Here is a 13,439-nt window from a genome sequence, read left to right as displayed (position 1 = left end):
TAGACAGACAGAAAGTAAAAGCTCTGTAAATTCTAATCTACTGTATATACCATAGTTTGTAGATGCTATAACTTTAACACAAACCAATTAATATACATGCATTGGGATTTTTTTAACCAAAGATATGTAGCAGAATACATTTTGGGCTACATTTATGACTGAATTTGAGTTTATTTGATATTTTATTTAACAGAAAGTAGAAAACATTGTTTATTTTCAAAATGTTTGTTTTTTTTGTTTATATCACAAAAAATAAAAACCCAGTGTTGAAGAAATACCACCAAAAGAAAGCTCTATTAGTATGAAAAAAATGGCTTGGTCAGGAAGGGGGGAAACCTTCCGGGGCTGAAGTGGTTAAAATATATTACGCTTGGGCTGCATATGACTACCTACATTTTTTTCTTGAGATGTTTTATCTGCCAAACACAAGGGAATTGATTTACTACAACTAGAACGTGCAAAATCTGTTGCAGCCAATCAGCTTCTAATTTCAGGTTGTTCAATTGAACTTTGAAAAATAACCCAAAAGCTGATTGGTTTCTATGCAGGGCTGCACCAGATTTTGCACGCTCGTTTTAGTGAATCTTCCCTAAGGTGTCCTGTACAGTACAAAGTTAAATAACTTGAAAATCTTTTCAACCCTACTACTTCTTCTGTTTAGATCCCTGCTGGGGATCTGGTCCACATTTTAGAAGCACTGAATGCATATGGTTAACTCTGACCCTGAAAACACACTTTCTATACAGTATGTGTTCTGTATACAAGGCACAAGACAGGGAGGAAGAAATCATCTGTAGATTGTTTAACTCTACTGATCCCACCATGAGAAAGAAATTGCTACCTGAATTTTAATTAAGAGACCTTATATTTGCTTGCAGACCTGACCTAGTAAAATTGCATATGGCCACCATCCTTGGAAGCAGGGACATGAAATTTTCGTGAGCATCATCTACATAGATAAGGACTGCAAATCTGAGCCAAATGTGATAATTTAAGTTTACAGAATTTAAAATTCCTGTAAGCAGTGAGCACACTCTTAAATTTAATTGGCAAGTGCTATTCTTCCTGTAGTCTCGACCTGGCTTCTCCCCAGGCCAAAGTTCTTTTTGTCAGCATTGCTGTCATTACATCAAATCTGAGATTATGAGGAGCTATGGCACATGTTTAGCCAGGCTGCTCATTCCTCAGCATTTACTAGATACTGATAGTCCTAGTTAAAAATCACGAAAAGAATGAAAAGACAATAGAGACGGTGTAGTAGCAACTTTGGGGATACCAGGTAAACTCCGGACACGAACTCGAGGAAAACAAACCTTTTATTTAACCAGCGCTGGTTGAGACTTAGCCAGACTCATGTCTGCAAAGCTAAGTGGCTTCAAAAACATCTCACAGAGTATACATATTAACAATTACGTCACACTGCATAATTTTCCTCTTTCACTTTCTGTACATTCAAAAGGCTTTCTAAACTGTGCAGTATATAGCCTTGAATTCCAGCTACAGATAAGGATACCAGCTACAATCTGTAACACATTACTCCACAGGAAATAAGGGAGGGGGGAAATGAGCTGGTGACCTTGCTTTTGCAAACAGAGGCTGCAAGAAGTGTTAGAGTTTAAAGGGGAACTCTGCAATATCTGGGTGCTGCCACAATGGTGGATTAACTTAAATCCAGCCTGACTGTCAGTTTTGCACAGTTGCACAGGTCCATCTCCTTTACTGATAATGTTTACACTGATATGATGAAATGAAGTTGCAGAGCAATTTCATTTTACTTTTGTTCAAAAGGAATTTACATACAGTATATTATTAACTGTTGCTAGCAGTCTTGCTTTGGGTTTGACAAGCTTGGACAATTATTTTGTTTCTTACTCTAATTTCACTGCACATTGTGAGATTTTCACAAGATGTATTGGAAACGGTAGCAAGTCAGATACAGCCTACCCCATTTCCAGGCTGGAGGGTGTCCAGAATCATCTGTCCTTTACCAGTATGACTGTCCCTGCCCCACCCTTTTCATTCACTAGATTTGAGTTCTTTCAAGCAAGGAGGCTCAGCATCACATTCCTCTACTCTTCCAACCACTCCATCCCCCACAGTTATTACCTACTGTACCATTCACCCCTCCCTCCTAGATTGTAAGCTCCAAGGAGCAGGGCCCTCCTATCCCTCTTGTATTGATCTGTATTGTTACTGTATTGTCTCCCACTATAATGTAAAGTGCTGAACAAACTGTTGGCGCTATATAAATCCTGTATAATAATAATAATAATAATTGTGATCTAGGCTAGTCTGCATGCAAATGCAACCTGTTTAAGAATGACCTCTCTTTCATAGATATCCACTCTTCAAGGAATTTTATAAGTTGCATAGATCCTCCCAAGAGTCAGCCCACTGTTTACATCAGGGCTGAGGGCTCCTGAAAGGAGAACTGATGTAGGGTGCTGTGATGTTTACTGAAAGCTATGTACAGTAACCTATCAGCTCTTCCCACAAGGCATGATCTACCTGCATTGCATAAAGAAAAACAAATCCCCAATGATAATGAAATGATAAAGAAAGGTATTATTTAAAATTATCACTAGCATGGTGAGTGAAAGGAGGGCCTTGAAGACAAAATTAAACTTTAGCTTTGGCAAGGGAGTGCATGTGCACTTCTGGGTTGCTGCAAAGTCTATAAATGAGGGGAAAAGGTAAAAAGAAATCCTTTTACACTGCCTCCAGTTATAAATTATGTATTTGTACATATATCATTATAAGCTGTTGACTACTACTCCAGATATGGAAAAGTTTCTTTACAGTAAGAGCTGTAAACATGTGACAATATAGACTTCATTGAGAGCTAGCACTTGCCAGTAATAACACCATAGATTGTTAATCCAGGAAATATCCGACAGCCATATGTGATCAGGGAAGATCCCGTTGGAGAAAACTGAACTATGCTTTATAAGAGATTTTTGTTTTTCTCTGAAACATCTGTGAGTTTAGGGTTCTCTATGTGCAGGTTTTCCATTTTTATTTATTTATTTTTTTTATTGGTTAAATTTTATGGCCCTTTTTCAATCCAACTAACTACTGACTGTGCATAGACACACTGAAAGTCTTTAAATGAAGGTTCTATATAAAACTGAGTTGACTTTGTAATTACTGAAATTATGTCTCTTCTGCTCATGCATTGCAGTACAAAATGAACAACTGTTCTTTAATGAAAGATGAAAGGTTGCAGTATAGGTCATTTTCAACAAAAGCTAAACACCCTGATGGGGAGTTACAATTAAGTGCTTACTCAATATTGAGAACACCTAAAAATAGGTTTAAAAATTAACACTAAAATTGTACCCATACACCCCACACACAGACATACCTCATTAATTATAAGCATTACATTAAGCATCTGTCAGCATTTGGTGCCGAACACGTTGTGCTCCAATTTCCCAGTGACTTTACAACGTCAAACTGATGCAGATCAAGTAATTATCTAGCAAACTACAACTTGCGTGATCTGTATAATAGATGCTTTAACACTAAATTATCTGTAAAAGCACGAAAACAGTAGGAACTCTGTAGATATAATGATTAGACTGCCATGCGCTTATTTTCAAAGCAAAGTGACTTCCTCTAAGGAACATCAAATGCAGCTTTAACATTGTGTGAAGTTGAACAGAAAGCACTGCTTTTTTTGATACTGCAGATATAGATCTTTCCTGAGTTTGAAGAGAAGTTTTGTACATTCTTGGATCTTACCTGGTCTCCAGTGGTATGTTGCTGTTTAAGACCCAGCTGTTATGCAGGTGTACAGAATCTTGAGTACTCGTGGGTGGGTTGGAAACAGCTGGACTTGGCTGACTGCGAGATGTCATAGAGCTCCTCTGGAGAGTATCCAGTGTCTGTGAAGTCTGCCGGCTGCAGGTGCAAGCATGTGGTGGTGGCGGTGGAGGAGGTAGGGGCCTGAATGTAAACTGGTTCCTTGGGCTTCCGGGAATCTCTAAAACATAAAGCATATAACAGAGACAAATTATTAACTATATCTGAAAACGTATTACAAATATAAAGACAGATGAAGTCAGAGTTCAGTCAAGATTGAAAATTAATTCACACAATTCATGCCTCTTTGGGACCAAACGTCTTTACTATATTTTGATTTCAAGATGTTTATTGAATTTTCAGTGTAAAGAACAGGGGAGACAATAAATGATTATAGTATACACAAAATACAATTCAAATGTACAAATTAGATGAGGCATGGATTTCATGAAAAAGTCTAATTAGGCCAACATAATTGAAAATTAAGTACCCATATGGACAGGACTATTGCTGAAAATGAAATGGTAAGTGAGGAAACTACAAGTTGGAACCAAATCAGAAACTAAACATACTGATTACAAAATTAGTGACAGTATATTCTTAAGAGGTGCTTAAGACAAGAAGAGGCAGAAGAGAAAAGAGACTAGGGAAGAAAACAGACTTAGGGAAGGTAATTAGGAAGCAATAAGAGGAAAATCGTAATAAGGGGATAAACACAGATGGATTAGTCAAACAGAGTTTCAGAATGAGAGACTGTCTCTGGTAAGGTGTGAAGTAGGCAAATTCACAATAATCCTCGGACTACCCAACTGAGGACAGAATGAAGTAGTGCAGGCACTCAAGGGCAAAACCATACTTCATGCAGAATATTTTAAAAATGTTATCTAGTTGCAGAACATTTTGTATTATCTGATTCTGCATCAGCCTGATGAGGGAGCCCTGCCATCATGTGACCGAAAGTGATGTCTCAACTGAGAGAATCCCGGAAATAGAAGGATTTGCTGGAAGCCTCCAGCACCACCACCAAATGCTGATGACCACCATCCATCCAGAGGCTTCACACTCCTTCACTACAGCGGATGCTTATTAATTTATAAGCACAAACCTACTTATGCTTTGTGAGTGGCCTGTATTACTACACTTTTTATTCATTAACAAGCTTTCACACTGTACTTAGAGGGTGCTGCCTCTTTCTTTCTGATTCTGCATTGTATTCTATTAAAATACTATCAGTTTCTGTCACTTTTAATGGCAAACTATAGTATAATTATGATAAATAATTAGTCATATACATACATACATACATACTGTACATACCTAAATTAATGTGATCTGCTTAATACACTTAAACATATATCTTCTTTTTTTAGCTTAGATAGAGTAGGGAAGAGTTAATACACTGTTAAGTGTATGTAAACAATGGTTCCCTATTAGTACCGCACAGTTATAGTATTGCTCCTATCTTTCAATTCTGTTCTGCAAGTCAAGTCTGACTTAGAGGCTAACTGAGCCAATCTCAACAGTTGTTAAGCAGAGGATGCTAATCAAATTCCCAAATGTATATTTGAATACTGTGTATTTGCCGATAATACAGTAGGTTTCTCTAGAACATACCTTCCGTTCAAAGCAAAAACACTTGCAACCAATGTGCCAAAACTAATCATAGCACATGTAAACAAACTCTCTAATGAATCAATTGTGAGCACAATCCAAGGCCCCTAGCATATTTTTTCTATTTTGATATGGAAGCAGCAGGCTAGATCTGTTGATATTCCAAGTAAGCCAGCAACTGATTATCTCTGGTTCATACGCTGCCTACACACACAGTCTTTTGGATGCCCAATTTGGTTGTTGTAGAACAAACTGGCCCCTAATCATTATGTGTTGGCTGAAAATAATTCTGACCATCATTTGAGTGGGACTGATCAGATCATTACTAGGACTGCTAGAATATTATTATTTTTTATTTTAATGCCAGTGATCTAATTCTAAACTACGGCAAATAATATGCTTATCATCAGAAACACAGAGCTGTTTCTTGCTCTCCAATAGAGCTTACATTTTGTTAGCATCACTGGCACACATGCTCACAAAGGGACCAATTAAGGTATAAGCCAATTAACTATGAAGTATGTTTTTAGGACAGTGGAGGAGAAGGATAGTGGGAGGAGTGCCCAGAGGAAACAATTGGATGGGTAGAAAATTCTAATTCAGTGCAGTCATATCCAGGATGGAAGCAAACTTAAGGCTGTAGAACAGTGGGGCAGCACAGTTAACAATCAAACAGAAAGGTGCTGTAATCAGTCAATATCTGGTTACCCGGTGCTGCCTTGAGCCTAGCTATGGGACAGTTTATATAAATGTGTGATCTACTACAATGAAAAACAACACTGGAAGTAGAACTTGCAGATGCCAATGTGCTGACATTAATATCGTATGGCACATGACATATGAGGCAAGCAGTCTTGACAGAACAACTTGACTTACAAATAAGCCCATGCATACTTTTATATATATATATATATATATATATATATATATATATATATATATACACACACACCTTATTTTCCGGCGTATAAGGGTGTATAAGACGACCTCCTAATTTTCCAGTTAAAACATAGGTTTTGGGCTATACTCTTCGTATAAGACTACCCCCCTTCTGAGGGAACACCATTTAACCCCTAGCCTACAGGGCACTTATACCCACTTCCCCCCGAGGCCAATTTTCAGCTTTCAGCACTGTCACACTTTGAATGACAATTGCGCGGTCATGCAACACTGTGCCCATATGAAATAGGTGGCACTGATGGGCACTGATGAGGAGGCACTGGTAGGTGGCACTGATGGGCATTGACAGGCATCACTGATGGGCACTGAAAGGCAGCACTGATGCATAGCACTGATACATGGCACTGATAGGCGGCACTGACTGGCACTGTGTAGGTGGCACTGACTGGCACTGATAGGTGGCACTGACTGGCACTGATAGGTGACACTGATAGGCAGCACTGATGCGCACTGATAGGCGGCACTGACTGGCACTGATAGGTGTCACTGATTGGCAGCACTGATAGGTGGCACTGATGGGCATTGGCAGGCATCACTGATGGGCACTGAAAGGCAGCACTGATATATGGCACTGATAGGCGGCACTGGCTGGCACTAATAGGTGGCACTGATTGGTAGCACTGATAGGTGGCACTGACTGGCACTGATGGGTGACACTGAAAGGCAGCTCAGATGGGCACTGATATGTGGCATTGATGTGCACTGGTAGGCATTGATGTGTGGCATTTATGTGGCACTGATGGACACTGACAGCTGGCACTGATGGACACTGACAGCTGGCACTGCTGGGGCTACACTGATCATCAGGGCACACTGATCATCAGTGCCCTGATGATCAGTGTACATGTCCCCTCCGCGGAAAGCCGATTACCGGCTCTCCTCTCCTCTGTCAGCATGACAGCTCGAGAGGAGAGAAATGCCGATAACCGGAATTTCCCTGTTTACATGTGATCAGCTGTGATTGGACACAGCTGATCACATGACAGAGCCGACATCTTCGGCTCTTTCCGTGATCGGTGATCCGCTGTGTCCGAGGGACACAGCGCATCGCCGCGCATGCGCGGAGAATGGGAGGACGTCATATGAGCCAATCACGGCAAGTGATGTATTCTATTAATGAATACAGAGCCTGCTCGGATTGGCTGCATCAGAGAGGCCGGCTGATGATGTCACAACTTCAGCCAATCCAAGCAGGCTCTGTCTTCATTAATAGAATACATCACTCGCCGTGATTGGCTCAGTGCGGTACACTGTATGTAGCTGAAGCTACCGTACAGTATTACCTCACATCCAGCGGTTCTATACCCGGCATATACGTATAAGACGACTTTTTTTACTTAAAAACATACCCCAACAATTGGGGGTCAATTGTTGGGGTATGTTTTTAAGTAAAAAAATTTGTCTTATACGCCGGAAAATATGGTATATATATATATATAAAATTATTATTATTTAATCTGTATCTTTCACTAAAAGCATACTTGGTGATTATGACACGGAGGTGCTTGTACATGCGTTTATTCATATTTTATCTACCCTTATCCAGTTGAATAAGTGACATGAGATTTAGAAATTATGCTGTACTACCATCTATTATCTGAACCAAAGCATTCTGGAGACCTCCATATTAAGAAAAGTGATGTATAAGAAGAATTTTTTTGGAGGTTTAAAGATTATCCATACAGAGAAGATAAAACTAAGAACAGAGAAACAGGAATCTGCAACTTAAGTGGAAAGGATGCCATAGGAGTTAAGGGTACAGGAACATCCTGTACATAAACTTGGAAGGTATAAACTGTTTAGTCAGCTGAACAGCAGGAAACACTATGTGGCTGGAATCATTACTGAAAGGTTAAGGCACATTTGTATCATAAAGAAGTGCCTCTAAGGTGTCTTGATGTAGGGGGTGCATTTGAGCAATAATCAAGGTGACGTCCGCCTGGATTGTTGAATCGTTATGGAGGAATCCTGGCTGGAGGGGACCTATCTGTAATATTTTCTGGTTCTTCAAGGAGGAGGCCCCAGTTCCATAGAAGATCCAGACCTTTTTCAAGAGAAGTCACTGTGAAGGACTCATTATTTCTCTCCAGGAGTAGTTTAGCAGGGAACCCGCACTTGTAAAGGATTTTATGGTTGTGCAGAATTTTGTAGTTGTAATAAAAGTGTTCCACATCATCATTGGTGCCTGAGATAGGTCAGCATATAGGGAAATCCCCGAATAGGGATCAGACAGAGTAGGGTGTTGTCCTGAAAAGCACATTAGTTGATATTTTATTTGATAGAAGTGGATCCTTGCTATCACATCTCTAGGGACTATAGCCAGAAGATGGGCTGGTTTGGGGAGCCTATGGACCCAATCAATGATGACATAATTTACAGTTGTGGCCAAAATTATTCAACCCCCACTGAAATTGAGTGTTTTGGCCAGTTTGACATTGCTTTTGATCATTCAGTCATCTTGCTTACATTTACATTAAAGAGGCACTTGTAGGTCAGACAAATATAACATAACAGTTATAATGAAATAACCACAAATGTCTTTTCTGTGCTCACAGCATTATCAGTTTTATTCAACCCCCAAGTGACATTCAATCTTAGTACTTAGTACAGCATCCTTTTACAGTTATAACAGCTTTTAAACGTGAAGCATAGCTTGACACAAGTGTCTTGCAGCGATCTACGGGTATCTTCGCCCATTCTTCATGGGCAAAGGCCTCCAGTTCAGTCACATTCTTAGGCTTGCGCACTGCAACTGCTTTCTTTAAGTCCCACCAGAGGTTCTCAATCGGATTTAAGTCTGGTGACTGCGATGGCCACTCCAAAATGTTCCAGCCTTTCCTCTGCAACCATGCTCTAGTGGACTTGGAGGTATGCTTGGGATCATTGTCCTGTTGAAAGGTCCAACGTCTCCCAAGCCTCAGGTGTGTGACGGACTGCATCACGTTTCCATCCAATATCTCCTGGTACTGAAGAGAATTCATGGTACCTTGCACACGCTGAAGCTTCCCTGTACCTGCAGAAGCAAAACAGCCCCAAAGCATGATTGACCCTCCACCATGCTTCACAGTAGGCAAGGTGTTCTTTTCATCATAGGCCTTGTTCTTCCTCCTCCAAACATAGCGTTGATCCATGGGCCCAAACAGTTCTAATTTTGTTTCATCAGTCCACAGAACACTATCCCACAACTTTTGTGGTTTGTCCACATGGCTTTTGGCATACTGCAGTCGACTCTTCTTATTCTTTGGAGACAGCAAGGGGGTACGCCTGGGAGTTCTGGCACGGAGGCCTTCATTACGCAGTGTGCGTCTTATTGTCTGGGCTGAAACTTCTGTACCCACATCTGACAAATCTTTTCTCAGTTCCTCAGCAGTCACACGGGGACTTCTCTCCACTCTACGCTTCAGGTAGCGCACAGCAGTCGAAGTCAGCATCTTCTTTCTGCCACGACCAGGTAGCGTTTCAACAGTGCCCTTTGCCTTGAATTTGCGAATGATGCTTCCTAAGGTGTCTCTTGGTATGTTTAACATCTTTGCAATCTTCTTATAGCCATTGCCCTTCCTGTGAAGAGAAATCACCTCTTCTCTTGTCTTCCTGGACCATTCTCTTGCCTTCACCATGTTTGTAACCACACCAGTAAATGTCTAGAAGGAGCTGAGTATCACAGTCATTTTAAAGCTGCCTAATTGGTGCTTATTATGCTTGATTGCTGCTCGGTGACATCCACAGGTGTTTTCAATACCTGATGGAAAGCACCTGTATGAACCTCTGTTCTTCAGAGTGGTAGTCTTTAAGGGGTTGAATAATTGTGGCAATGAAGAAACCACATAAGAACCATTTACTACTGTATTACATAAACAATTGATGTCATTTTAGTTGCATTTGGGTAGTTACAACGTCCTTGTAGGATTTGATTCTGAATACAATTCCAAATGTACACTATAGTCCCTAAACCCCTTTACAGCATTGGGGGTTGAATAATTTTGGCCACAACTGTAGTGTTAGAGAGGGAAGGATGTTATGATAATTTTTGTAGATAGGGATGCAGATCTGCAGCCTTAAAGGACTCTGAAATTTCTCAGAATTTAATGTTGTTTCTGCATGCCCTGTCCTCCTGGTCCACCACCTTGACTTTAAGTGATTTAAGCTCCTCCTCTATGTCAAAATGTGTGTCAACCAGTTCGTTATGGGCTTGAGTAAACTCCCCCATTTTATTCTCCAAGTAGTCCACTCTATCCCGCACAGCCTCTAATTCCTTTTAAGTGATGCGCATAAATACAGACATATCATGTTGTAAAGCTCTCCTAAGAGAGAGGAGCATGTCTTTAAAAGTAGTGCCTAGTATTGGCTGGCCAGAAGTGGGAAAAGCCCACAACTGTTCCTCATATGCTTCAGGTGCCTCGATATCCTCCTTTCTATGTGTCATCCCAGCTACTTGTTCCTTCTCTTCTGCTAGTTTCCTCCTCTGTTTCAGAGGGTTGTTAGTGGCTTAAGCAGCATTGTGATTACATTTAGCTGGACATGCAGATGTTGAATAAATGCTGTGTCTCCCCAAGAGGTCAACGGCTGGAGTTTTGGGATGTATAATGCTGCCGGAGTCATCTTGGCTTGGTCTGCCGGCTGCTGTAGTGAAGAATTCCCTCCCCGTTCTTCCGTTTTCCCATGTTGGTCGGCCAGTTCCACGCTGTCACCGCACCTTACTGAGCTGGTTTTCAAATTGCTACAGCTGCTGTAAGTCGCTCAGTGTCTCCTGCTATCCAGGAGCTCTGCAAAAACACCATGCACTCTGGCTGCTGCTCTGCCCCTCTTTTCCAGTTGAATAAGTTCACCTAGCACTCGATGGAATCAATTAAAATCAGTTCTACTTGTCCTGTTTACATAAATATTATTATTATTATTACATCAATGGTCATGACCCGAGCTTTAAGACTTTAAATAAGTTTCAGAAAATAGGCTTTTTTAGAGCTACCATTATAGAGACAGCTGGCCTGACTCTGGGCTGAGTGTCTGTTCTACACAATCCATTTTGGGATAACCCTTCTGTGGTATGCCTGCATAACCTATAGCTTACCAGTTGATTAAAGAAAATCTGTTGTTATAGGGCATTCAAGTATTTAACCACTTGCCTACTGGGCACTTTTACCCCCTTCCTGCTCAGGCCAATTTTTAATTATCAGTGCTGTCGTACTTTGGATGACAATTGTACGGTCATGCAAACAAACATTTTCCTTAGTTTCTATGATAAAATTTTGCAAACAGATCATTTTTCTCCTTCACTGATGTGCTTTGATGAGGCTGCACTGATGGGCACTGATAGGTAGAACTGATGGGCACTGATAGGCATCACTAATGAGACGGCACTGGTGGGCATTGATGAGGAGGCACTGATGAGGCTGCACTGATGGGCACTATTAGGCAGCACTGCTGGGCGTAGATTGGCAGCACTGCTGGGCACAGATTGGCAGCACTGCTGGACACAGATTAGCAGCACTGCTGGGCACTGATGAGAACTTTTGGGGCTGCACTGATAATCAGGATACTGATAATCAGTGGCCTGCTTATCAGTGTAAATATCTGACAGCATGAAGAAAGTACTGCCGATAACCGGCAAGTGGCAAGTGTGTTTACATGGTGATCAACTGTGATTGGACACAGCTGATCACATGGTAAAAGGCCGCTGTGATTGGCCCTTTAACGTGTCATGTATCAGCTGTGTCCAAATGACACAGCGATCACAGAGAGCGCAGGGTGCGCACCACTGGGGCCTTGCGGGGGGGGGGCGCGGTCCTGAGAGAACATCATATGATGCCCTCTCAGAACTGGACGACCATGCTGTAGCTGTCATTTGGCTATAGCATGGTCAACAAGTGGTTAAATAATCAAAACAAACAGCAAATTAACTTTAGAATGAACCTCACTGATCTGGCTGATGTGGCTTCCAGCATTTTTACACACAATCTCAGAGAGGATGTGGTCTTACAGAACAGCACAATGTTTACACACAGTCTCAGCAATGGTCTACACTGGCAGCAAATATTGTTTTTTTCAAGTAGCTTTAGTTGTGACACATGCTTTTTCATCGAACAGTAATAAGCTAGTATTGAATGGAAGATAGAAAATGACCAGCAATTTTCTATCAATTTCCCATTAAGAATAAGGTACCCACAGATGACACAGCAGTGTGGAATTGTCTAGCAGCAGGTCCATTTTAAATAACTCAGCTAGGCCGAAATATACTAAAGACGAAAAACACAGGCTGGGGTTTTACTACAGGAATTAAGATACTGCAGAGGCAGGGAGACCTGTGATAATGTCATCCGGACCATGGACATCATACATCTAGCCAGATCGAAGCACCTCCCAATGCTATTACAGTTTACTGATGCAGAGACAGCCTTTGATCAGGTGGATTGGATGTTTATGGTCCAGACCCTCAAATACATTGACCTTCGGCACAAGCTGATGTCCTGGATAAGGGCCATATACTCAAGGCCATAGTTGCAAGTCAATGTAAATGGACTGTTCTCCCATCTTTTTGAAATCTCAAATGAGTCAAAGACAGGGCTGCCTCTTCACTTCTCTTATATTCATTCTCACCCTAGAACCATTTTTATGTAGAATCAAAGTGAACCCCAATATCGATAGAGTGTCTAGCTCTAGCTCTCAAAACCTCAAAAAGTGGATGCATACACAGAAGATCTGTTGTTTTAAGTGATCAATCCAATCATATCATTCCCAAATCTGACGGCAGAGTTCTCTCTGTACATCTCTCTATCTAACTATTAAACTACCAAAAGTTGGAAGCCCTGAACATTTCTTTACCAGATTGTGTCATCCATCAGCTCAAAAGCAACTTTTAAATGGGTGGACTCGGTCATCAGATACTTAAGCACAAACATCTCAAACTACCTAACACAAACCTACAAGGCTAATTTTCCACTAATCCTATCCCACATTAAAAAAGGCAACCCAGTGTAAAAAAATATGTTTCATGGTTTGGTAGAAACAGTGCCTTGAAAACATTCCCCTCATTTTCTTTAAGATGATACTCTGTGCTTTTGACCAGT

General features: G+C 41.0%; 1 protein-coding gene across 5 annotated transcripts in view; it reads right to left on the bottom strand.

The window, feature by feature from the left end:
* Positions 1-13,439, bottom strand: part of TENM1 (teneurin transmembrane protein 1) — a 947,931-nt gene that overhangs the window by 530,719 nt on the left and 403,773 nt on the right. For all 5 annotated transcript variants that reach the window (XM_089678299.1, XM_089678298.1, XM_089678300.1 and 2 more), the window contains one exon: positions 3,745-3,985. In XM_089678299.1, coding sequence (XP_089534425.1) covers positions 3,745-3,985 — 241 coding nt within the window. The remainder of the gene's footprint in view (positions 1-3,744; positions 3,986-13,439) is intronic.

The sequence above is a fragment of the Staurois parvus genome, unplaced genomic scaffold, assembly GCF_062004578.1.
Source record: "Staurois parvus isolate SC_StPar_1 unplaced genomic scaffold, SC_StPar_1.0 ptg000202l, whole genome shotgun sequence".
Lineage (NCBI taxonomy): Eukaryota > Metazoa > Chordata > Amphibia > Anura > Ranidae > Staurois > Staurois parvus.
This window is presented reverse-complemented; position numbering and strand designations above follow the sequence as displayed.